The sequence below is a fragment of the Tachyglossus aculeatus genome, chromosome 16 (assembly GCF_015852505.1).
Source record: "Tachyglossus aculeatus isolate mTacAcu1 chromosome 16, mTacAcu1.pri, whole genome shotgun sequence".
In the NCBI taxonomy this organism is placed as follows: domain Eukaryota; kingdom Metazoa; phylum Chordata; class Mammalia; order Monotremata; family Tachyglossidae; genus Tachyglossus; species Tachyglossus aculeatus.
The window spans coordinates 41862929-41887489 of NC_052081.1; the positions used below are offsets into that span (position 1 = coordinate 41862929).

General features: G+C 42.7%; 1 protein-coding gene across 1 annotated transcript in view; it reads right to left on the minus strand.

Annotated features, from left to right (window-relative positions):
• AGO3 (argonaute RISC catalytic component 3) overlaps positions 1 to 24561 on the minus strand; it is a 63916-nt gene that overhangs the window by 34863 nt on the left and 4492 nt on the right. Inside the window, exons 2-4 of the mRNA XM_038757973.1 lie at positions 7690 to 7861; positions 1355 to 1475; positions 675 to 883 (exon numbers count right to left, since the gene is read on the minus strand). Coding sequence (XP_038613901.1) covers positions 675 to 883; positions 1355 to 1475; positions 7690 to 7861 — 502 coding nt within the window. The remainder of the gene's footprint in view (positions 1 to 674; positions 884 to 1354; positions 1476 to 7689; positions 7862 to 24561) is intronic.

Consider the following 24561-nt stretch of genomic DNA (forward strand, 5'->3'; position numbering starts at 1 on the left):
TGCAACGTGTTTTTTTCCCCCCCTCCTAACTTTGACACCATTTGACAGTCAATTCACCTGGAGCTAATTTATCATCATCCTTTATGACGTTTGGCAATTTTGGAAAAGTCACCAGGTGAAATTTGAATGCTTTATTTTGCTTACATTTGAAAAGCTCATTGATTCCACACCTTAAAGAAACAGAGCCAGCTGCACTATGTGAGCGATTGGTGGAATGCTTTGACACAAGAAAGGATTTACCGTGAGTTGATGGTGCACTGCTACATGAGCGAACTAGTCCTTCAAGTAAGGCCAAACAGAAGCATGACTAAATAGAAGCACTTGAGCTCAAAATATCACTAATTAAGCTATTGTCTGAGCCAAGCAAATGGGGCTTATAAAACAAAGGCAGTTCGTCTAAAGATGGAAAATAATAGTTTGATCTAAAACGACTAAAAGGACAGATGGATATTTTACCATGAAGATGCCTATTTAAGAAAAACCTCAAAAAATACAAACCGATTCTTTGAAACAGCTGAATCCCATCATTTTACTGCTTTGTCATGGATGATCTAGCATGCTCAGAGGAGGCAAACTAAGGCCAGAGGTCTACAGGTTAATGGGGTGAACTGAAAATTGGAAAAACCGCTCAGAAGGAATGCCTCGTACAAAGCAAAACCACGAGAAGGACCTACTTCATGGAGGGAAGATGTCGTAGCACCACATCAACGGCATGAACAGGGTTCGTGCTGATTGGCTTGTCTAGTTCCAGAGGCTCGGGCAAGGTCCTTCCTGTCAAAACTTCATGGAGCAGGTGCCAACTCACTCGAGACACAAATTTTATTGACACCTTGAAGGGGCGATCTTTTCCACCTTCTCCTGGCAATGTTACGTCTAAATCCACCTGCGGAACACAGGAGAAGAGCCGGCCAGAAAATGTTCAGCATAATGAAGTATGCTGGGCTCCATACACCACAGCAAAAAAAAAAATATATATATAGTTCGATTAATTCAGCAGATTTAAATGAAAGGTCTTTTATTCTTTAGTCCACTTAAATAGTCAGAACAAAAGTGATGCATTCAAGAAGTCTATCTTGCAGTTTACGACTCATAGACCGAGACTACCATAGCAAAAAGTATATATACATAGTTCGATTAATTCAGCAGATTTAAATGAAAGGTCTTTTATTCTTTAGTCCATTTAAATAGTCAGTACAAAAGTGATGCATTCAAGAAGTCTATCTTGCGGTTTACGACTCACAGACCGGGACTACTCTGACGGTTCTGCCTACCTTGTTGAGACATCGGACTTTAAAATTTTTCTCCCGGAGACGCAATCGTATTAAAACCATTTCAGCGAATATGCACATCTTACCCCAGTAGTTGCTACAGGGAGTGGATTAGCTGTATAAAGGCTTCTTTTCCCATCATAAACTGGTCTGCGGTCCCCGAATATTGTTACTTTAAAATGCTGAACCATTGAATCCACCACCTCCCTGAAGATCGGAGAAAAAAAAAGGAAATAAAACGTGCACTTCTACATAAGGTGGAAAAACAAGCAATTATTTGAAAGTGACCTCTTCACATACAGTCATCCTATTTTTGGCCGAATCAATTTTTGGTAAAGGTTAATTAAGGCCCATCTGAAATTCTGACATGGGCCAATACAGATTCACATAACTGGGATGATATCAAGTTTGGAAGTGCAGGGGGTTTTGCCAGGATACCAGATAACTGCCTCATGAAAAATTCACAGATCATCCAGTTTTAAGTACTTCAACCAATGTTATTGAAAAAGAAGATCTTACACATTTGTTAGATAAGCAAAGGGCGTTATTTTTAATATTACATGGTAGCCAAACATGTTTTATACCATATTTAGACAAAACACCCAAGGAAAGAGGGACTAGTTATACAACATCCTGTGGAATTTCAACATTCAACCGGTATTTCAATTCACAGAAGCCTCATCCAAGTCAGTATGCTAGCTGTGTTTCACTGAAGAGTGTTCCCCAGGATAATGGATTTGTTCCATTTCCTTTCATTTTTAATCCTTTACAATTAACGGTGCGGAAAAGAAGCGTGGCCTAGTGGAAAGAGCAAGGGGGCCTGGGAGTTAGAGAACGTGGGTTCAAATCCCAGCTCCGCCACTTGTCTGCTGTGTGACCCTGGGCAAGTTGCTTCACTTCCCTGGGCCTGTTTCCTCATCCGTAAAACGGGGATTCATTACCTATTCCCCCTCCTTAGATCGTGAACCCCATGTGGGTCAGGGACTGTGTCTGATCTGAAGACCCTTGTATCTATCCCAGAGCACAATACAGTGTTTGGCACACAGCAAGCACGTAAAGAATACCATAATTATTCTTATTTTTAATTCTTATTAACAACAGTATGGCATCTGGACTTAATAAGTTTAAAGTTTTTCTACGAGCCAAGTTGGAACTTACCCAAATTAAAAGTCTGAAAAAACGGTTATTCGAATTTGTTGCTCCAAAAGGAACTTTGGAGGAGGGCAGATTACAAGGGGGGGTCTCGGTCAGGCTGTAGCCCTAGAGAAAGGGTTTAACGAACCACAGCACTCCATACGCTAGTGGTGCGGTGCAGACTACTCTTAGATCTGCTTACTGGGTTCTGGAAAAGCTACGAGTCAGCGAGTTCACTGGCGACTCCTCTCCCCAATTTCCTAAAAATCATCCACTCGCAGACAACTACGTCCAAAAGGTATTTTGGCTAGTGTCGAGGAAGAACAGGAAAGCGTGGTTGACAGACATGCAGTTGTGACAGCCTACTGAACCACCCTGCCGGGTTGATGCACAACGCAGTGTGGGAGGGTGTTTGGGGATGCAACCTTTCCATCCTAGCAAAAACAATTAAGACAACCCGGGAATGGCTAAAACCGACCTCTACAAAAGAAAAATCACCAGAGGATTTGCCCTGCTTACTCATGTAGCTGGAGCTAACATTTTTACCAAACTCATCTCTTCAGAAGCTTTCAGAAAGGAGCAGGAAAAAACAGCAGCAGTGAAGCCTAATCAATATTTTCCCAACTACAAAATACTACTTCTTTTGTTACAATACCAAGAAAAAAGCTACAATCCCCTTTTCTCATTCACAAAAACAGGTTTCCAAAGGCCCTGAATTGGAACTGGGGAGCCCATTTTTTTTTAGTTCATAGTAAATACGCCACAACAATGAAAATCCATAAAATAATTTAATTTCTGAAGTGGTACCTGGAAAACCTTTTTTGGGTGGGAAAATAAGAGTAAAAAGTATGAAATTCCCTCAAATGTCTGAGATGTTTCCATTTACTGATTCAATCCTTCTAGGAAAAAGAGAAAGAGAAATTCTTACAAGTGAACTAGATTCTGTTTCCCCTTCCCCGCCCAACTTCTTCAGTTGCAAATCCTTATGAAGGATGCATGCCCCCTCGCTTATTCATAAAATTAAGCCTACCTGCTTAAGTTGCGACTTCCTCGCCCAGTTTAGGAATTAAAGGGCTAGAGGCTATCTTCTCACTCCTGTCTTAATCACTAATGCATTTCATAATCTTGTCCTCTATCTGATTTGTGTTCTGGGTGCTCAGACTGAAAAGTAGCCAAATAAAGAGTTAAACTTGGCCATGGGAAGGAAGGAAGGAAAGAAGGGGGAGGGGAGGGGAAGGAAAGGGAGGGCAGAGGAAGGAAAGGGAGGGGAGGGGAGGGAAGCTCAACCGGGAAAAACGGTAGGAAGAGAAGGAAGCACCTTCCTACCAAGCACTCCTTCCGCTACAGTAGGGCTACCACCAATAAACTCTTCACCCTCCACTTTGACGTTCAAAAGAATCCCATGAAAATCCAAAAAAGTCCAAACCCACACCAACACTCTTGACGCTCAGTTAAGGCTGTTCTCCTGACCCTGGAAGGATCGGGCAAGCCCAGACCATCGGCAGGCTTCCCTCCACGTCACCCCCGGCCCGGAGCACATCGCTGCCAGATACGATGCTTCGAGGTGGGAGAGACCTCGCTGCCATCCTCAGATGCCTCCAAACCAGTCCATATTCAATCCATATTTTTAATGTTTTTGTAGGTGTCAGGAGCGTAAAACTGGCAAAAACCTTCAAGTGTCTGAGGAATGCGACACATTATGAAACCCCTAAAATACCACCCAAGTGGATCTGATCTATGAAAGGGGAAGCTCTGTGGAAGGCTCGCTATTTCCTCTGGAAATAAATAATAAATTTATAATAAATAATATAATATAAATAATAATAAATTCTGCACGGGTTACGTACTGGCCCGGTTTGCCTCACTCCATTTCGACTTTCTCAAGCCACAGGAAGATGGCAGCCGAGCTGCCCACGGTGCCCGAGCGAACAATCACACACGTGCAGAAGTTTCAGGGCCCTCACTGGGAACACCACTTCCAACATCCAACGAGGAAACCACGTACGGAAGCCTAACTGCCTTTGCCGGCCCGCTCCCTTCTCTGCGGACCGAGCTCTGACCCAGCTTCGAGGAGGTGGCGAAGGGAAAAGAAGATGGAAAAGTAATTTCAGGTAAGAGTTTAGCCTGGCCATAAATGCACATCCTGCTATCGCCGCCAAAGGGAGACACTAGGAAAAACGGTGTAAAAGCGATTCTTCTTGAAAAACGCTCTAGTCTGATGTTACTCTAGAGACGTTTCAAACCGTGTGCACCATTCAGACACCATCTGTAAGCTTTCCCACCTTCTAAGTGAGATAATTAACTAGAAATACAGTTTATTAGCTGGGGCATTTCGTTTGATGTGGTTTCCCCAAGAGAGCTGTACACTCACAGCTGCAACTGAAAGTACAGCTTCTCACAGGCTGGGTTTTCTTGAGTTCTCCCTCCACCGAACCCCAAACAAAAGCATTCCTTCTCCGCACTGGAGCAACTAGCCAACCGCGGCACTCCGCCATGAACATCCCTGTAATGATCTGAGCGGAAAGGGGTTCACATCGAGGCCGTGCCAGCAGTCTAAATCTAATTAGTGTCTCCGTTACACCCCCCACCCCTCACCGTTTTGAGACAATTAGCATTTTTCCCTTGAAAACTAAAAGGAAAAATAACCACTACCTAGTCCCTTCAAAATTTGCATCAGCCTAATCGCCATGGCACCTAGACACTATCATTTAGTCCATCCCTTGCAGACGGAGGAATGCTCACATCACTTCCAGATGAGTAGTTGTGGAACAGAACGGTTCAATGGCTTGCCCGTGGCCACACAGATCAATGGCAGGGCCCCAGATGGGAGCCTTTGGATTCCGAGAGATTACACGGTCTCTCTAAAATTAGAATAACGCCTAGCCCAGAAAGAACTCAGGATCGCAAAAAGCAGGAAGGGAAGCAAGTGATCTATTTACACATACCCCAAGTTCTCCTATAGCGAAAGGGTTGCAGTTTTGCAATTCCCCACCTTCAAGTATGCACAGCCACCCTTTCTTCTCCTCTGCTACGCTTCCTACGTTTTCTTCTCTTACCACGTTAGACACCCTACACTTTCTTCTCCTATCATGGTGCCGTCTCTACCCAGGCTTGTGTTATTGGAAAACCACTCCTCCATTCCCTAACAGTTTTCTAGCCACAACGGGTAGTGAAGACGCAGGTTATCCATCCATCCGTCAATCAATCAAAGGTATTTATTGACAGCTTATGTGCAGAGCACTGTACTGTGTGCTTGGGGGAGTACAACAGAATTAGCTAACGCGTTCCCTGCACCTAGCGAGCTTACAGTCTAGAGGGGGAGGCAGATGTTACTAAGAATAAATAATTTATAACATATAGTTTACAGATACTAAGTGCCGTGTGGTTGGAGGTGGGGCGAATAGCAACTATCCCAAGGTCTCTGGTCCAAGTGCACAGACAACACAGAGGGGACAATGAGCCAGGGAAAAGAGGGATTAATCATGGAAGGCCTCTTGAGGAGATGAGAGGTAAGCTTATTAAGACAATCGTATTTGGAAAAATCTACAGGGTTTGAGTTTGCGCTAGATTTCACATTTTTCTTGCAAGACATCCTACTTTAGAACTGATAATATGCATATGACTGATCCTAGGGTAATCAAAGGGAAGGCACTCACTCCAAATGACCTCCTCCCCACTGGGTGATTTGGGGTTTTTGTGTTTTTTTTGTTCCTTTAACTGGGAGGCGGGTGAGACCGAAAGAAGCAAACAAGTCTGAAAAGTGAATCTGGGGGAGATGATGAATCAGAGGATGATTCATAAGCACTTGGCACATTTAGAACCAATCAGATTCCTTCTGACTAAAGTGGAAACTTATTAGGTGTGCTAACTCATTCAACTAGTAAAATAATGCAATAGTGACAAATACCGGTGCTTGCTGCAGACACAGGATAAACCTCACATATGCTAAATTTTTAGTAGTCTACAACATTAGTCACTTGAAGTGAATCATCAGTTAACCGTACTATTTCCTAAAAGTATTAAAATAAACCTTCCTACTAACAACCACCACCAAAAAGGGGAGGGAGGAGACTGATTTTTCCCCCCACTATTTGACTACTTTGGACGAGTTAAAACTTAACCATACCATGGCTGTCAGGCTTTTTACTCATGGCAGTTGAGTTAATACTGGAATGGTAATTACGGATTAATTGGAACGCCGTCCCCTGGTTTTATAAATTTGTTTTAAAATAAGAAGAGCTGTGGCAGTACAGGAAATTATCTTCTCACTGAACCACAAACTTCAGAAATTAAGCAGCTCACCAATAATTGAACTGACCCAATCAGGCAGTAACATTGTGAAAGACAAAAACAAAAACAGCTCCTTGAGGGAGGGGAGTAAAGAGACTATTTACAAAGAAGAAGAAGAAAAAAAAAAGAAACAGGAATAATTTAAATTTAGCTGGAAATCCCCAGATTTCAATTGATCGGAGTCATCTGAAATTTAAAAATAGCATTTATTATGCTGCAGATGAAGTTGGTTGACATTGCAGCTTAAAGTTCCAATCTGAGAAGGCTCCACAGCTCTGATTGTGAATGCCTAAAACTTTTTCAAACCTAATGATAAATCACTGGACAACTGAGAATCTAGATGGATCCGTTGCTCCTTCTAGGCAGTAACACATTAAGACAAGGCAACAAATGAGAAGGCTGTCAAAACTGCAAGATGAAAATTGGACTTTAACAATGCATTAACATATTCTAACTCTTCCAGGACCTGTGCCATAAAGACTACATCCCCGGCAATAGGAGGGAACAAACTAGAAGCCGATGGTAGAAAGGAAGGAAAAGGAACAAAATAAAAGAGAAGCAGCATGGCCTAGGTGGAAAGAGCTTTGGCCTGGGAGTTAGAGAACCTGGGTTCTACGCCCAGCTTTGCCCAACTGCTTGCTATGTGACCTTGGGCAAGTCACCTTGCTTCTCTGTGCCTCAGTTTAAGCCTATTTACTGATAGCTTACTATGTGCAAAGTACTGTGCTAAGCACTTGGGAGAGTACAACATAATAAACAGACACATTCCCTGCGCACAGTGAGCTTACAGTCCAGAAGGGGAGACAGATATTAATATAAATAAATAAATGACTGCTATGTATATACTCTCTTCCACATGTCATCTCCCTAGGAGAGTTGACAATTTGCAGTCACCTTTCGCCCATCTTCACCTGTTTTGAAATCACAGGTAAGCACACGCAGCAGGTGAATCCCAGCACCCTGACGGGCAAAGGGCCCGGTTCCCCTGGTTTCTTACCTGTTCACCCTCCGAGGACACTTATCTGGTTTAATATCCACCTCATAGAGGTAGACGTCAATCTTTGGGATTTCAACTTGGAAGCAATTGGCCAGCAGTTTAATGGGTTTGCCCATGGTGCCATAGCCAGGACGTCTTGGCACCATGAGCAGGGGCTGTGCCCCAACGGGTCCTGTAAATAAAGAGAGAATATAGGATTACGACCTATATCGAGTTTGCCAACTTATCACTGTCGATGAGCACAATACGCGTGCAAGGATCTACGAGCTGATGCCTCAGGAACAGAAATAAAGGGAGAGTTCTATCCAGACGCAGACTAGATTAGGGTGAGGGTAAAATTAGGCAAAAACCACCCCCCCGCAAAACAACAAGAGAACACTTAAGTAACTTAATGAGGAAAGAGGTGAAGGTAGGGGGAAAGGGAACAGAAGGGGATAAAGATGAAGCAGCATTGTCTTCCAAAATAGATTGGGGGAGGGCAGGAAAAAAACACTGCAATGATATGGCCAACGATTTTGAAATTGGTGAAACGTCACCCTCAGTGGGGAAATGTATTCAACAAATGAGAGGGAAACTAAGCTTTCAAAGTTCCCAAAAGGGGGGAACTGGTTGGTTCATTCAATTAATTGGCATCCATCCAAAAGACAGCCTCCGTCCTCCCACCCAGCACCGCAGGGGACCCTCTATCTCCTGAAAGAGCACAGGGCGGGCAGAAGCTGAGACCCACACAGGTCAGAGCCTCCTTCCCTTCATAGTTCCAGGGTCAGCAGGGCTGGGGGGGTGGGGGGGAGCCCTACCACTCTCCTCCCTCCTAACTCCACAAAAGCGCAGAGCTGACAGAAGCCGCCGTCACCTAGTGTAGGACGTTGGGAAGGCTGTGCCAATTTCTAACCAAAGATGGTCTGAAGCAGGGAAGGCACCTGAAAACAGTCTCCTCTTAGTGTGCTTACCTACCTTTCATTCATTCATTCAATCGTATTTACTGAGCGCTTACTGTGTGCACAGCACTGTACTAAGCGCTTGGGAAGTACAAGTTGGCAACATATAGTGACGGTCCCTACCCAACAGCGGGCTCACAGTCTAGAAGGGGGAGACAGACAACAAAACATATCAACAAAGTAAAATAGAATATGTACACAAAATAGAGTAATAAATACCTACGAACATATATACATATATACAGGTGCTGTGGGGAGGAGAAGGAGGTAAGGCAGGGGGGAGGGGGAGGAAGGGGAGGAGGGGGAGAGAACCTGGTTTTGGTTGCGGAATTTCTACTTGTTTTCATTGTTATACTACGTTCGGCTCTCCTATAACAAGGGGGTTACATTCTTGATGAACTCCACGTTCGGGAAAACTTGTGTTAGAGTATATGCGCCTTAACTGATTCTGCAGACTCGCAAACAACTATTTCTTCTGACATCACAGTGCATTCTATCCAGATAGATGCAAGTTGTTGGAAGGACATTCCCTTACTCCCCAACAGCCTGCTACCCAAAACACATAATGAGAAGACCTGCTGTGAAAGAGCCTAGTGAATATTTTTTTTATTGGTTTATTAAACTGCTCTCCCCCTATAAACTGGGAGGCTCCTTGTGAACAGAGGATTTTGCCTCAAATGATTTTCATGAAATCATCACAAAGCTGAGCACCTGGCTTGATATATTATAAGTGTTTAATAAATGTTAGCAACAATAATAATGACTTCTGATTATGACTCCAGGTTAGGCTATACTTGAGCTAGGGACAGCACTGCCCCATTTCCAATTTTTTTTAGGTATTTGTAAAGCACTTAAGATATGCCAGACACCATTCTAAATGCTGGGGTACAGCTGGGTCCCTGTCCCACATAGGGCTCACAGTCTTAGTCCCCATTTTACAGTTGAGGTAAATGAGGCACAGAAGTGAAATGACTCGCCCAAGGTCACACAGCAGACACAGGGTGAATCCAGGTCTTCCAACTCCCAGGCCCATTCTCTTCCCTCTAGACCATGTTGCCTGGGACCCCATGAGAAAAAAATCTTTGTGGAGCAATTAAGGATAGCTATACTCTTTCCAAGGGGACACAAGTTACACCAAATACTCCACAGAAAGTCTCCTAAACCAAAACAAAATAAAACCTTACAGTTGCTTGAAATAAGCTAATACAGAAACTCCAAAATATGTGTCTTTCTCCATATAACTGGAAGGGGGCCCTACTGGCGATCAAAGAGTTAATCATGGAGATGGCGTTCGTCTTAATTTTCCAACTGAGAAAGAACAGAGTGCATGGGCTGTTTTCCTTGTTCTTATTCAGACAAGCTGGTAAACAGTACAAGTGTTGTTGTTAGCCATAAGAGTTGTTGAACATTCTCTGCAATGTTCCCAATAATCGTGCAGGCTTAAGATTCTATGGAGTTGGAAATCAAACCGTCAGAAGGACAATAGAACACCTGCATATGTTCTCTCTCTCACGCTCCAAGCAGATGCCTTGCATTTTTTTTAACCCTCTTCTTTAAAAATTCAAATATTGATCTCCTTGGCACTCCATTCCCCCTCTATTTTGATTTTCATTTGGTGCGTCCATGTGTTATGTTAAACTGCACTTAATAGCATCCTACAGTATCAGATGAAAGTCTGCCATTAGCAGCTTGCCATCTACAAACCCAGGGAAATTATCTAGGTAAATAATTTACCATGATTGATTTGGGAGGACTTGCTCTTTAAACCAAATAAGTTAATCATTCAGCCCTACAAGTTATTAAAGAAATATGCTGACTAGAAGCTATGCGAGCAAAGTTGCTTAATGAAAAGAAATTTGAACATGCTGCCCCATCCTACAAAGTCGAATCAGTATTAACTGAAAGTTGTAAAACAAAAAGTGAACCAGCAGAGCTGAGAGAGAGAAAGCTTTCTTGCATCCCATGGGAGTAGCCAACAATTATTTTTAAGAAATCATTAAAACCCAAAACTAGCTGAAGGGCGTTGTCAATTGACAGGGGATCCAGGGAGTCACAGGGTTGGCAGCTCTTAAGTGAATAGTGACAAGAGCAGTTGTGGGGGTGGGGTGGGGGGAGGAATTAGAGACTGCCAAAGAGAGCTTTGGGGTGGGGAAAAAATCTTGGCACAGGGAAATTTCCCCCGGCCCTACCAAACCAGGAAGAAACAAATATCCCCACAGCCAGGTTAGTCCCAAGCCTGCCTTCCTATATTCCTCTCTGTATCTTCCTCAGACAAACTCTGCCTAATCCTACTGGTTTCTATGATTGATCAATCATATTTATTGAGCGCTTATTATGTGCAGAGCGCTTGGGAGAGCACAATATAACAATATAATGGAGTTTATAGATGCTATAGTGGATTGGGGAGAGGCAAGGGGAAAGGGTGTCAATGGAGTGGGGGTAAGAGGGAGAAACTCCCAAAACATGTGCTGGATTTTCTGATAAAGCACGGGCGTTTCATCAAAATAAAAACAACTCAATAGTTTAATCCCTTGGAAAAAATGTAGACTTTTAGAGTGTTGGTATGTAAAAAGGGCTAAACAAACTAAAGAGGGTTCTTTTTAGGCTCGAAAAAGGATGTTACGAGAGGCAACGGTGACATAAATATACTGAATAATACAGTAGATGAGTTCTTTTAGATGAACAATGAAAATGGCAAAAGAAAGGTAGCTGAGAGATAAAAAGAGACTAGAAGTTGCACTTTTTGGAATAAGGATTAAGAGGGGGGAAAAAGATGAACTTTCACTGTATTAAATAGCAGAATAAACTTCGGGACTGATTGAAAGAAATCTGTACACTAAGATGTTAAACCGGTGATTTCTTCTTGCTTAAATAATCATGCTTTGAGAAGCCAAGTTAGTGATTATTGCAAGGCTTGGCTACTGGGCTTACTTACTGCCTACTGGCAAGGCTTTGTTCTTCGTCCTCTGGCTGGACACATGGAACAAGTTTGCCTCTGAAATCACTCATGGGTCACTGCCTCGCTAGAAGCTCTCTGACATTCAATGATTGGGAACTTTTAGATTCTCCAAATTTATGAAGGCGTCGTAAGTACTTTGCAAGTTATACCAGCAAGGGTGAACCTGAGTACTCTGTGGGTAAACTGATGGATTTCATGCTACTGTTTAAAATAAATGTAATACATTTTAGCCAACTGACAGTAGCTACCTCCAGAGTAAAATCTAATGGTTGAAAACCCATTATCAACTGTTGAAATTGATCTGGGGATCCGGAAATTTTCTTTTTTTTTTTAAACGACATTTAAGTGCTTACCTCATGCCAGGCACTGGACTAGTGAGAATGGACACAGTCCGTGTCCCACATGGGGCTCGCAGTATTTATCCCCATTTTATAGATGGCATAATCGAAGCACAGAAGTGAACTGATTTGCTAAAGGTCATGAAGTAAACAAGTGGCAGAGCTAGGATGAGAACCCAGGTCCTTCTAACTTCCAGACCGGTGCTCTAACCACTACGCTACGCAGCTTCTGCTTTTGTTGAAGCCACATCACGTTTGCTTTTGTTGAAGTTTGCTTTTAGAGCAGTAATTTCTTATAATTAAAGCCACTGAAAATGAGTTTTGTCTTTCCCAAAATTAAAGTGATGAAAGGCATCTTCAGAAATTACCTAGGTTGATTCTCTTTCTCCAGGAAGACTTCTATTTAAACTTTTACAGATGGAAGGGCATGGGGCACATTTAAAGATTCCTCAGGACAGAGATTCTGAAACCTCCCAAAAAGCTGACATTCTTCTTTGGACTTAATTTAGATTCCTCCTTCTGCAGCTTTTGCCCATTTCTGAGAAGGTAAGCTCATTGTGCACAGGGAATGTGTCTCCCAACTTTGTTACACTGTACCCCCTCAAAGGCTTATTATGTTGCCCTGCATAAAGTAAGCACTCAATAAATATGATTTCCTCATGGAGTGTCAAATCCATGGGTTAGCAATTTTTTTAAAAAAGGTCGTGAGGCAAATGTGGCTTTGTGATGCCACTATCCTTTACAGAGTTACAGTAGTACTGAGGTTCTACTCACTATTCAAATAGGGAAATGATCAACTTATCGTTGGTAACCACAAGACTGCCATACTGAAAAAGACCATAGGCTTTGTAAAAGGATTAACCAAATTTTCTGAAAGAAAAGCCAGTAAATGGGATAGATCAGGCTCTGCACACAGTAAGCGCTCAGTAAATATGATACTGTTTGACTGACTGATCAACAACACAACACACATATCTTGGGGCATCATGCTGGCCTCTAACTTGGGCGGAAAGGTGAACCCCCGGAGCTGCAAAAGCAGCAGATTCCAAGCCCAACCCTTCTGGCTTCTGCCAACCCACTCTAGTCCACTGTAGGCCTCTGTTCAGGTGGCCAAGGAGAAGACAGATTTGGAGGGAGTGGTCACTTGAATGGCTTATGAGCACAAATGGCAGCAGAAGTGGACTGTAAGCTTGTTGTGGGCAGGGAATATGTCTGCTATTTTGTTATAATAACAATAATGGTATTTGTTAAGTGCCTACTCTGTGCCATGCATTGTACTAAGTGTTAGGGTATTGGGTTGGACACAGTCCCTGTTTCATGTGGGGCTCACAGTCTGAATCCCCCATTTTACAGATGAGATAACTGAAGCACAGAGAAGTGAAGTGACTTACCCAAGATCACATGGCAGGCAAGTGGCGGAACAGGGATTAGAACCAAGAGCTGAGTACATTGTTCTGCACGCAGTAAGCACTCAATAAATACAACTGACTGAGTGACTGAGAAGAAGCATAGTGCTGTTGATTGAGTATGGGCCAGGGAGATGGAAGGGCCTTGGTTCTAATTCCAGCTCTGCCACTTTGCTGTGTGATCTTTGGCAAGTCACTTTGCTTCTCTGGGCCTCAGTTACCCTATCTGTAAAATAGGGAGTAAGACTGTGAGCCCCATGTGGGACATGGATTGTGTCCGACTTGATTAAATTGTATCTACTGCAGAAATTCTGAAAATACTAACCTGTTATGGGCAAACACAGTCATACAATCTAATCACACAGACAGACAGTCATACAAACAGAAACTCCTCACTACTGGCTTTAAAGCACTCAATCGCCATGCCCCCTCCGACCTCACCTCACTACTCTCTTATTACAACCCAGCCTGCACACTTCACTCCTCTAATGCTAAACTTCTCGCTCTACCTCGTTCTCATCTATCTCACTGCCAATCTCTCATCTATGTCCTGCCTTTGGCTTGGAACATCCTCCCTCCTGACAGAAAATTACTCTCCCCCCACTTCAAAGCCTTATTGAAGGCACAGCTCCTCCAAGAGGCCCTCCCTAAGACCTGCTTTCCTCTTCTCCTACTCCCTTCTGCATCGCCCAGACTTGCTCCCTTTATTCATCCCCCCTTCCAGCCCCAAAGAACACTTATGCACATATCTGTAATTCATTTACACTAACATCTGTCTCCCTGTCTAGACCGTAAGCTCGTTATGAGCAGGGAATGTGTCTGTTTATTGTTATACTGTACTCTCCAAAGTGCTTAGTACAGTGCTCTGCATCCAATAAGTGCTCAATAAATATGATTTGACCGAATGATTGGCAGACTAATCAAAGCATATGCTCGAGCAATGGATACATACATATCCATATAATCACACACACACTTAGCAAACCCTAAATAACTAGGAATACTACTAGCATGCACTGATGCAGTATGGTTTATCAAACCAACTGGCTGTCAAAAGCCACCCTTATATATTCACACACCAAGTAGACACTACACTACTAGGAATACTACCAAGATTCACTGATGCACTATGAATTTCTACTGGATACTCCATTCATGGAACTTGCCCTGAAATCTCATACCAAACTGATGGAAGACAGGCTAGCTTTTTAAAAGGGCCACATTTACCATTCTATCATAATAATCATCATTATTATTATTATTATGGTGTTTGTTAAGCGCTTACTATGTGCTGGGGTAGGTACAAGTTAAACAGATTGGATATAGTCACTGACCCACATGGGGCTCATGGACTAAGTGGGAGGGAGAGACAGACAATGAATCTCTTTCATGACCTCTTTCCATTAGGTCATTTTTCTTTCCATTGAAAGAACGTGAAGTTAAAAGTCACAGTGGGAGGAGTTGGATGCCCATTCTACAATGCTGTCTCCAAAATGTTCTACCAAGAGTGAGATCTTGATTCTCTGAAACACAGGGAACATGATTTGTTATACCGTAACCCTCCCAAGTGCTTAGAACAGTACTTTGCACATAGTTAAGTGCTCAATAAATACAACAATGAGTGAATGATTTGACCCAGTTAGCAATAGGTACAGCTTAATGATTCCGAAGTTGTTGAAATTAGATGCCCTACCATCAAGGTCTCCTTTCAGATTTACCCCTCACAAATCTCAAACTATAACGCCTCACTCCTTCGACATCTCCCACTTTAAAAACCAAACCATTTGAGTACGTCGCACAAAAAAAACCCGTCCCTATAAAACCGCATGCCCAACTCTGCCAAATCCTTCATTAAACTGATATTCCAGACTTTTGACTTCCTTGATGGTAACCCTTTTAACTGAAAAAGCACTTAAAAGGTGGAGAGTAAGGTTTCGCAAAGAGGCTGCTCTCCGCCTCCCAGCTCAAGTTTAATAGCGGTTCCCTTTAGAAAGTCCCTAACACTGACATAGATAGCAGAAAGCCACAAAAACCCCACCAATACAAAAAAGTTGTTAAGGTAGCCTGACACCACAATATTACATTAGGTTCCTTCCCTACAGTTAAAAACCACACACTAAGCTTTCTCGTGTCTGTTTTGTTTATGAGCCAAGAAAAAAGGGTCTATTGAGTATCCTAGACAACTGAATTAGAAGTAGGCATGACCGAAGTGCTACCCATACAAGTCAGAGACATTACAGCAGCCATTTCTATTACATCCACAATTTGGAAAAGACTAAATTAACTTTTGGATAAACCTTGCTAATTTTTACCTTTCCAATGGCAAAATGGTGTCGATTCCTACTGCCTCTCCCCCAACAATACCACCCGCTCCCCAAATAATTATGTGACTGCAAATTAAAGAGATGTAATCAGGTCCTAGTAAACTGTAAATTACCCTACATTGTTTTTTAATCTGTCTTTCAAGTAGAACCTTACATCCTCTATCCCAATACAGATTTTAATAAACTATAAGAAAAGTCTTTTTTTTTAATCAAGTAAAATACTGTATTACTCAGCTAGAGTTTAACACCTCAGGGGAAATTTTTTCTAGTAGATATTCTACTCTAAAATGGGGCTTTTTCCATGTACAAGAACTCTCCTAAGGAAAAAATATCCCCTTTCACAGGGCCCCAGGCCTCTGCTTGGACTCTGAGGCCCAGCTTGTGCAACTCAAAGGGAATCCTATCATTCTCTCCAGAAAATTCGAGCTAATTCTACCTTAATGAAGGCACAGAAATAATAACAGAGCAACATCTAAAAGTTCTGAACTTTCTTCTTTCTAATTCCTTCCCAACATCTGTAATTCCTTATCTTTGAAAGTCCTGTTTAAATGGACAATTTATCCTTTTTTTCCAGGTTTTCCTCTTGAGTTTTATCTGCCCCATCCCCAAAACCACGGCACTGATGTATATATCTTTTAATAATATGTTATAAATTATTTATGTAAACATCTGTTTCCCCTCTCTATACCATAAGCTCATTATGGGCAGGGAACGTGACTGCTAACTGTTGTACTCCCCAAAGAGCTTAGCACAGTGCTCTGCATGTAGTATGCAGTCAATAAATACCATCGATTGATTATAAAGAGGTTACATAACTGCAGTCATTTGATAAAAGAATGAAATCCTAAATAATTTTCTATAATCTTTTTCACTTCAAATGCTATCACTAGGAATTTTCCCCTTGTGTTGGTTGATCATGTAGTGGAGCCTTTCAAAGTTGAGAATAACCAGTTGGGCTTGATTAGAGTTCCCCAGAATAATTTCAGTAGTTTCTCTCAAATAGAAAAGTCATTCCCTAAGTTTCTCTGATTAAGTCTACACATCCTAAAATGTGGAAATAGCTGAACACATTAAACAGTAACAAAACAGCTCTAGACTGCTAGCTCATTATGAGTGGGGGAACGTGCCTAATTCTGTTGTAGTCTCCCGAGTGCTTAGGACGGTGTTCTGCACATTGGAAGCTCTCAATAAACAGGATTCATTGATAAGAAAATCTTGATGGTAAAGAGGCGCTGGACATATCCGGCTAGGAGAGGGAAAGGGATGATGTCGCCTGAGATGCAGAGGGATGAAAGCTAGAGGTAAATGGAACTGGGGACCTTGGTGAAAGTACGCAAAGCGCTGAAGACTAACAATGATGCCAAGAAGAAAGTGGGAGAGGAGGTGGGAAACGGGGTGGAATGGGTCAGGGGGAGGGGTACAAGGGCCCTGTCAGACGTGACTAATGTCAGGAGAATTAGAGGCCAGTGTTCATGGCTGGCTAGAGGGAGAGCCTGATCACAGGACCAGAGCGTGAGACAAGGAGAAAGAAATGGATGCCAGCAAGTGGTCCCAGGTCAGGCAGTGACAGGGACAAACACCAAAATAACCTGAAAATAATTTACAGGCATCAGTTAATAAGTCTTAAATGGACTGCAAATAGAACACATTTTGGCTTCCTCCAGCAAGCAAAAGTACTTCTGTAGTAAGCATGGGCAGGGAATGTGCCTGTTAATTGTTACAGTGTATTCTCCCAAGTGCTTAGTATAGTGCTCTGCACACCGTAAGCCTCAATAAATAGGATTGACTGATTGACTTTGCAAGCGCCATCTTTTAGCTTATCTTTTTGTTTGTTTGAGGCCTTATCTCAATAGCTCTGCCTCCCACTTTTGAGTTGCTGATTGCCCACTGGATTACCTGTTGGTGAATCTCACCTGCTCCAAAAAGAGTTTTCCTTATTAATTCCTACCATCCACCCCTAGCCTTTATGTATTTATATCCATCCTTGGGGCATACATATATATAGAAATTCTATTGTTTGTTTATTCATTCTGGTATTTCATCCAGGCATATTATTGTAATCAATTTAATTTTATTTACTAGAAAGGTTGTTACTGTTCAGTAGTTTCCTGTTGCTGGAGTAGATTAATATTTGATTTTTTTCCTTAGGGAAGTTGGCTTTAATGTACAGTCAAATCCTGGATTGAAATTACATACCACCTTAAAGTCAAATCTAACTGGTTTGAAGACTGAAAGTTTCCTCAAGAGAGTTATGTGTGAACAGTTTCCAAAACAGCATGTTAATATTTTTGATTCTGCTATAATTCACAAGTCACAATAACTACCTAAACCCATAAATCTCCTAAAAAGGAACTCTAAATTGATTTCATTTTTGCAAAGGAATTTGCGTTTTTACTTCTTTTGATCTGAATCTTTTATTTCCATTATCCATCTCTAAGTCTGGCTGAATTCCTCCTTCCCATACACTCAAACTATACTTAGTTTTCCCTAAGTTTGGCCTCAAATACCTTTGGCTTATTTTCCTCATTAAAGAAATGCTCACATCTAAAAACATAAACAATGCCCGCAAAGAGAAAAAAACAAGGGGGGGGGGCGGGGCTGTAGTTTCATAGTTTCTCAAAGATAAAACAAATTTTGGTCAAGGAGATTTATAAAACTATAAATTATATTCCCAAAGAGCCCAACATGATGTCTTTAAAATACACATTTTGTTACTGGCTTAAACAGTTATCCCGGTAACTTGGGATCTTGGATTAGATTTTCTTTTTTTATTCCTATTTTAAGAAGACTCATATTGATATGATTTTGGTACGGACAAGTTCATGAAAACTGGATTTGTTTTACATGCGAAGTGAACTTTAAAAATAAAAAGTAAACCTACCTTACAGGACCATCACATGAACCACCAGAAACCAAATCAGTAAAAAACTAAGTATTAGCATCAGTTTAGAAACACAGTATCTTTATATTTAATTACTATTGTGATGATATATCCATTCTCTTTTCAAAATGGTAAAATTCCTTTCAGCCTCCTCCTATCTTGCCAAACAGTACTTCCTGCTCTCAGCTTTAGGTAGTCCTAAAGAAGTTCTTGACTGAGGGGTTGATTTTCCCCTCGCTCTTTTGGAGCTAAAGACAGAACAGTGCTTCACACATAGTAAGCGCTTAACAAATGCCATCACCATTATCATTACGTTGGGCAAAATTTGGAGGCCTCTCCAAAGGAACCAGGCTGGGAATTTTCAATAAACCAAAAAACAAGCGTTTTATGCTCTTCTCTGAATCCACAAAGCCAATAAAAGAACAGCTCTAATATTAGACATAGCATCACTGAAATGTACTTAGCACTTTTTATAAAGAGGTTTGGGTTTTCCATATTCCTCATTAAACAAGGATTTAAGCCTAACATTTCCTGAACTTTTATCCAAAGTGACCATAATTCTTCAAAGATTAACTGCACATGTTTGAACTGTAATAAAGAGGTGGGGAGTTACAGGGTTTTTGTTTTTGCTTGGCCCACAACTGATGCTCGATATGGTTGATCCTGATTCTCGAATTCTCCGTTTTAGTCCCAACCTTGTACAAAGTACAAGATTATTATGCACAGAAATACCTTCCTGCTTTAAGATCACCAATAAATCCATGGAATGCAATATTCCAGTTAGCAACATATATGGAATACCTTGATCCAACTCTCCGCCTACCTGCCTTTGCAAATGCTCTCCTGCCTTTCGCCCCCCCATGATATATGTTACACGCTTTCTATATGCCAGGCGTACTACGCGCTGGGATTAGATACAAGTTTTTGAGGTTGCATACAGTCCCTTTCCCATATGGGACTCACAGTCTTATTCTCTTTTACAGACGAGGTAACTGAGGCACAGAGAAGTTAAGTGACTTGCCTAAGGTCACACAGCAGAAAAGTGGCGGAGCCAGGATTCAAACCCAGGTCTTTCTTCTCCCAGGTCCCGTGCTCTATCCACTAGGCCATGCTGCTGTCCCCCCACTCGACAGCTTCAACCCCACCTGATGCAAAAATCACTCCAAAAGGCTAACTACTACTTGCCTGTCTGTTGAAACACAAAGTTACTGCTTAGCTTGGCTGCAATTACGTATGGAGAGATGAGAGTCTCATTAGAAATTCCCCCGTCAGCGGCAGCAATAAATATCATATCCAAAGTCTTCACATGGACTAAGAAGTCTGTGAATGTCATATTTCAAGAAAAAAACGTCTTTCACTGAAATCAAGTTTCCAGAATCTGGCAGCACTCAACAGTCAATACTAACTTGGGCATCTCAGGAAGCCCTTATTGTTGGTACGTTTCTTCCAATATAAAAGGTTTCAAAACTCTTCTAGACTGTGAGCCCGCTGTTGGGTAGGGACCATCTCTAGATGTTGCCAACTTGTAATTCCCAAGCGCTTAGTACAGTGCTCTGCACACAGTAAGCGCTCAATAAATATGACTGAATGAATAAATGAAAGGGTTTCAAAACTAAACAATTTAATATCGGCGAGCAAGTTCCCAAGATCGTCGGCATCACTCAGCAGCTTTCTTCATAGCAGAATCAGCTGACTCGAACACTGTATGCAAGTGCGTACCATTATTAAAAGCCCTATACTTTGTCTTAAGATTATCTCCTTGAATTTTGTTTGGGAGGAAAGTTCACTCTAACAATATGGCTTTAGTTATATGATTAAAGAGAACCAAACAGAATGTCACATTAATTCCAAAAGCTCATTTTTCAATATCCCAGTGAACATCTGCCTCAACATCTTTTCCTCAACTACATCATTATGTTACCATACCCTATACTTGCAAGGCACTTTCAGACAATGAGAGACTTTTTTTTAAGAATCAACCCTGGTTATGTTGAGTTACTGGACTACAGTCCAATGGTTTATCAGTTGCAGCATGGATGGACTTTTTACTTTAAGACACAAACATAGAGATGCTACATGTGAATACTGTCGAATGAAGCAGTTCAGAGTAGGGCAACAGAGGTGCTACACTCATTTATCTATCTCTGTGCCTCAGTTCCCTCATCTGTAAAATGGAGATGAAGACTGCGAGCCCCACTTAGGACAACCTGATTACCTTGTATCTACTCCAGTGCTTGGCACATAGTGAGCGCTTAACAAATACCATAACTAGAGAAGCAGCTTCGATTAGTGGAAAGAGTCCGGGCTTGGGAGTCAGAAGTTGTGGGTTCTAATCCCGGATCCACCACCTGTCTGCTTTGTGACCTTGGGCAGGCCACTTTCCTTCTCTGGGCCTCACTTACCTCATCTGTCAAATGGAGATAAAGACTGTGAGCCCCACTTGGGACAAGCCGATTACCTTGTATCTACCCCAGTGCTTAGAACACTGTTTGGCACACAGTAAGCGCTTAACAAATACTGTCATTATTATTATTATCATTATTGTTTATATACCTCAGAAATGCATCTACTTATGCAATATTATCCCTGATAAATGGAATGAATCATCTCAGTCACTGACAGAAACCGAGAAGTAAGATTTGAAACAAATCACGCCTGATCGCGTCTCTTACTCCCCTACGGAAACCCAAGAACCAAAATTGGACAAGGCCCACCGGAAACCATCAGTGAACCTCAACTATGCTGAGCCACTGATTCTGCGGAGAGCAACCGAAGCCCCGCCAACGTGACACTTCCAGCCACATAAGCCCACTTTGTCAGGGCACACAACAACTCAATGTCAACTGAGGGAGGAGGAGGGGAGAAACATACAGCCTTGTCTAAGGAACTACTATAGCTTCCATTGAGAGGCATCGAAGGCAAACTACCTCCCAAGTCTGAAGTGCCCTCTAGTAGCTAAACTACAGTCTTGTATTTTGAACTTGACAACCAGCCCCCCACAGTCCCCAGGGAATGGGGGTGCAGTCCATCTGCAGCAGGGTGGGACGGAGATGACTTGTAATAATAATAATAATGGCATTTATTAAGCGCTTACGATGTGCAAAAGCACTGTTCTAAGCGCTGGGGAGGTAACAAGGTGATCAGGTTGTCCCACGGGGGGCTCACAGTCCTAATCCCCATTTTACAGATAACTGAGGTACAGAGAAGTGACTTGCCCAAAGTCACAGGGCTGACAATTGGCGGAGCCGGAATTTGAACCCATGACCTCTGTACTTCCCAAGAGCTTAGTACAGTGCTCTGCAGGCGGTAAGTGCTCAAAAAATACGATTGAAGGAATGAATGGAGATGGAGGGAGAAGGATGGAGAGAGGAGAGGAAGTGGGCGGGGCGGGGGGGAGCTAGTACTGCCAGGAAGGGAAGAGGGTGGCGCCCACCACACAGGGGCTGTGCCAAGGGGGGAAGATGACACACACACAGGAGGCCCCCGTGGGGATGCCCAGACAGGGAAGGGGAGGGGGCAAAACCAGGGGTTCCCCCGAAGCCCCAGTTGTGAAGGCTAACTGCCAAGCTAGCTCTACTTCCTCCCTTCAAAGCCCTACTGAGAGCTTACCTCCTCCTGGAGGCCTTCCCAGACTAAGCCCCCTCCTTCCTCTCCCCCTCCCCATCCCCCCGACCTTACCTCCTTCCCCTCCCCACAGCACCTGTATATATGTCTGTCCATATTTATTACTCTATTTATTTTACTTGTACATATTTAATACTCTATTTTATTTTGTTAATATCATCATCATCATCATCATCAATCGTATTTATTGAGCGCTTACTATGTGCAGAGCACTGTACTAAGCGCTTGGGAAGTACAAATTGGCAACATATAGAGACAGTCCCTACCCAACAGCGGGCTCACAGTCTAGAAGGGGGAGACAGACAACAAAACTAAACATATTAACAAAATAAAACAAATAGAATAACTATGTACAAATAAGATAGAGTAATAGATACGTACAAACATATATACAGGCGCTGTGGGGAGGGGAAGGAGGTAAGGTGTAGGGGATGGGGAGGCTCAGTCTGGGAAGGCCTCCTGGAGGAGGTGAGCTCTAGATAGGGCTTTGAAGGGAGGAAGAGAGCTAGCTTGGCAGAGGGAGGGCATTCCAGGCCAGGGACAGGGTGACAGGGACAGGCCTTCCCAGGCTGAGTCCCTTCCCCTTCCTCCCCCTCCCCATCCCCCCCCCCCCGCCTTACCTCCTTCCCCTCCCCATAGCACCTGTATATATGTTTGGAAGTATTTATTACTCTATTCATTTTATGTGTACATATTTATTCTATTTATTTTATTTTGTTAATATGTTTTGTTTTGTTGTCTGTCTCCCCCTTCTATTTATTTTATTTTGTTAATATGTTTTGTTTTGTTGTCTGTCTCCCCCTTCTATTTATTTTATTTTGTTAATATGTTTTGTTTTGTTGTCTGTCTCCCCCTTCTAGACTGTGAGCCCGCTGTTGGGTTGCCAACTTGTACTCCCCAAGCGCTTAGTCCAGTGCTCTGCACAAACAGAGACGGTCCCTACCCAACAGCAGGTTTACAGTCTAGAAGTCTCCTCTCCCCCTCCACTCCTTCCCCTCCCCACAGCACCTGCATATATGTATAGGTTTGTACATATTTACTACTCCATTTTTTTATTTGACTTGTACATATCTCCTAGACTGTGAGCCCACTGTCGGGGAGGGACCGTCTCTAGATGTTACCAACTTGGACTTCCCAAACGCTTAGTCCAGTGCTCTGCACACAGTAAGCACTCAAATACGATTGAATGAATAATAATAATAATAATGGCATTTATTAAGCCCTTACTATGTGCAAAGCACTGTTCTCTATGTCTCTATATGTTGCCAACTTGTACTTCCCAAGCACTTAGTACAGTGCTCTGCACACAGTAAGCGCTCAATAAATACGATAAATAAGCGCTGGGGAGGTTACAAGGTGATCAGGTTGTCCCACGGAGGGGCTCACAGTCTTCATCTCCATTTTACAGATGAGACAGCTGAGGCCCAGGGAAGCGAAGTGACTTGCCTGAAGTCACACAGCTGACAATTGGCGGCGGGGCCGGGATTTGAACCCATGACCTCTGACTCCAAAGCCCGGGCTCTTGCCACTGAGACAGCTGAGGCCCAGGGAAGCGAAGCGACTCGCCCGAAGTCACCCAGCTGACAATTGGCGGGGCCGGGATTTGAACCCATGACCTCTGACTCCAAAGCCCGGGCTCTTGCCACTGAGATAGCTGAGGCCCAGGAAAGCGAAGAGACTCGCCCAAAGTCACCCAGCTGACAACTGGAGGGGCCGGGATTTGAACCCATGACCTCTGACTCCAAAGCCCGGGCTCTTGCCACTGAGCCACGCTGCACACAGCGAGCGCTCAATAAATAGGACTGAATGAAAGCCCACTGGTGGGTAGGGACTGTCTCTCTATGTTGCCTCTCTATGTATATATGTTTGTACATATTTATTACTCTATTTATTTATTCTACTTGTACCTATTTATTCTATTTATTTTATTTTGTTAGTATGTTTGGTTTTGTTCTCTGTCTCCCCCTTTTAGACTGTTAGCCCACTGTTGGGTAGTGACTGTCTCTAGATGTTGCCGACTTGGACTTCCCAAGCGCTGAGTACAGTGCTCTGCACACAGTAAGCGCTCAATAAATACTATTGGATGAATGAGTGAATAGAAGGGGGAGACAGACAACAAAACGAAACGTGTAGACAGGTGTCAAAATCGTCAGAACAAAACTTGTATTTATTACTCTATTTATTTTACTTGTACATATTTATTCTATTTATATTATTTTGTTAATATGTTTTGTTGTCTGTCTCCCCCTTCTAGACTGTGAGCGCACTGTTGGGTAGGGACTGTCTCTAGATGTTGCCAACTTGGACTTCCCAAGCTCTGAGTCCAGTGCTCTGCACACAGTAAGCACTCAATAAATACTATTGGATGAGTGAGTGAATAGAAGGGGGAGACAGACAACAAA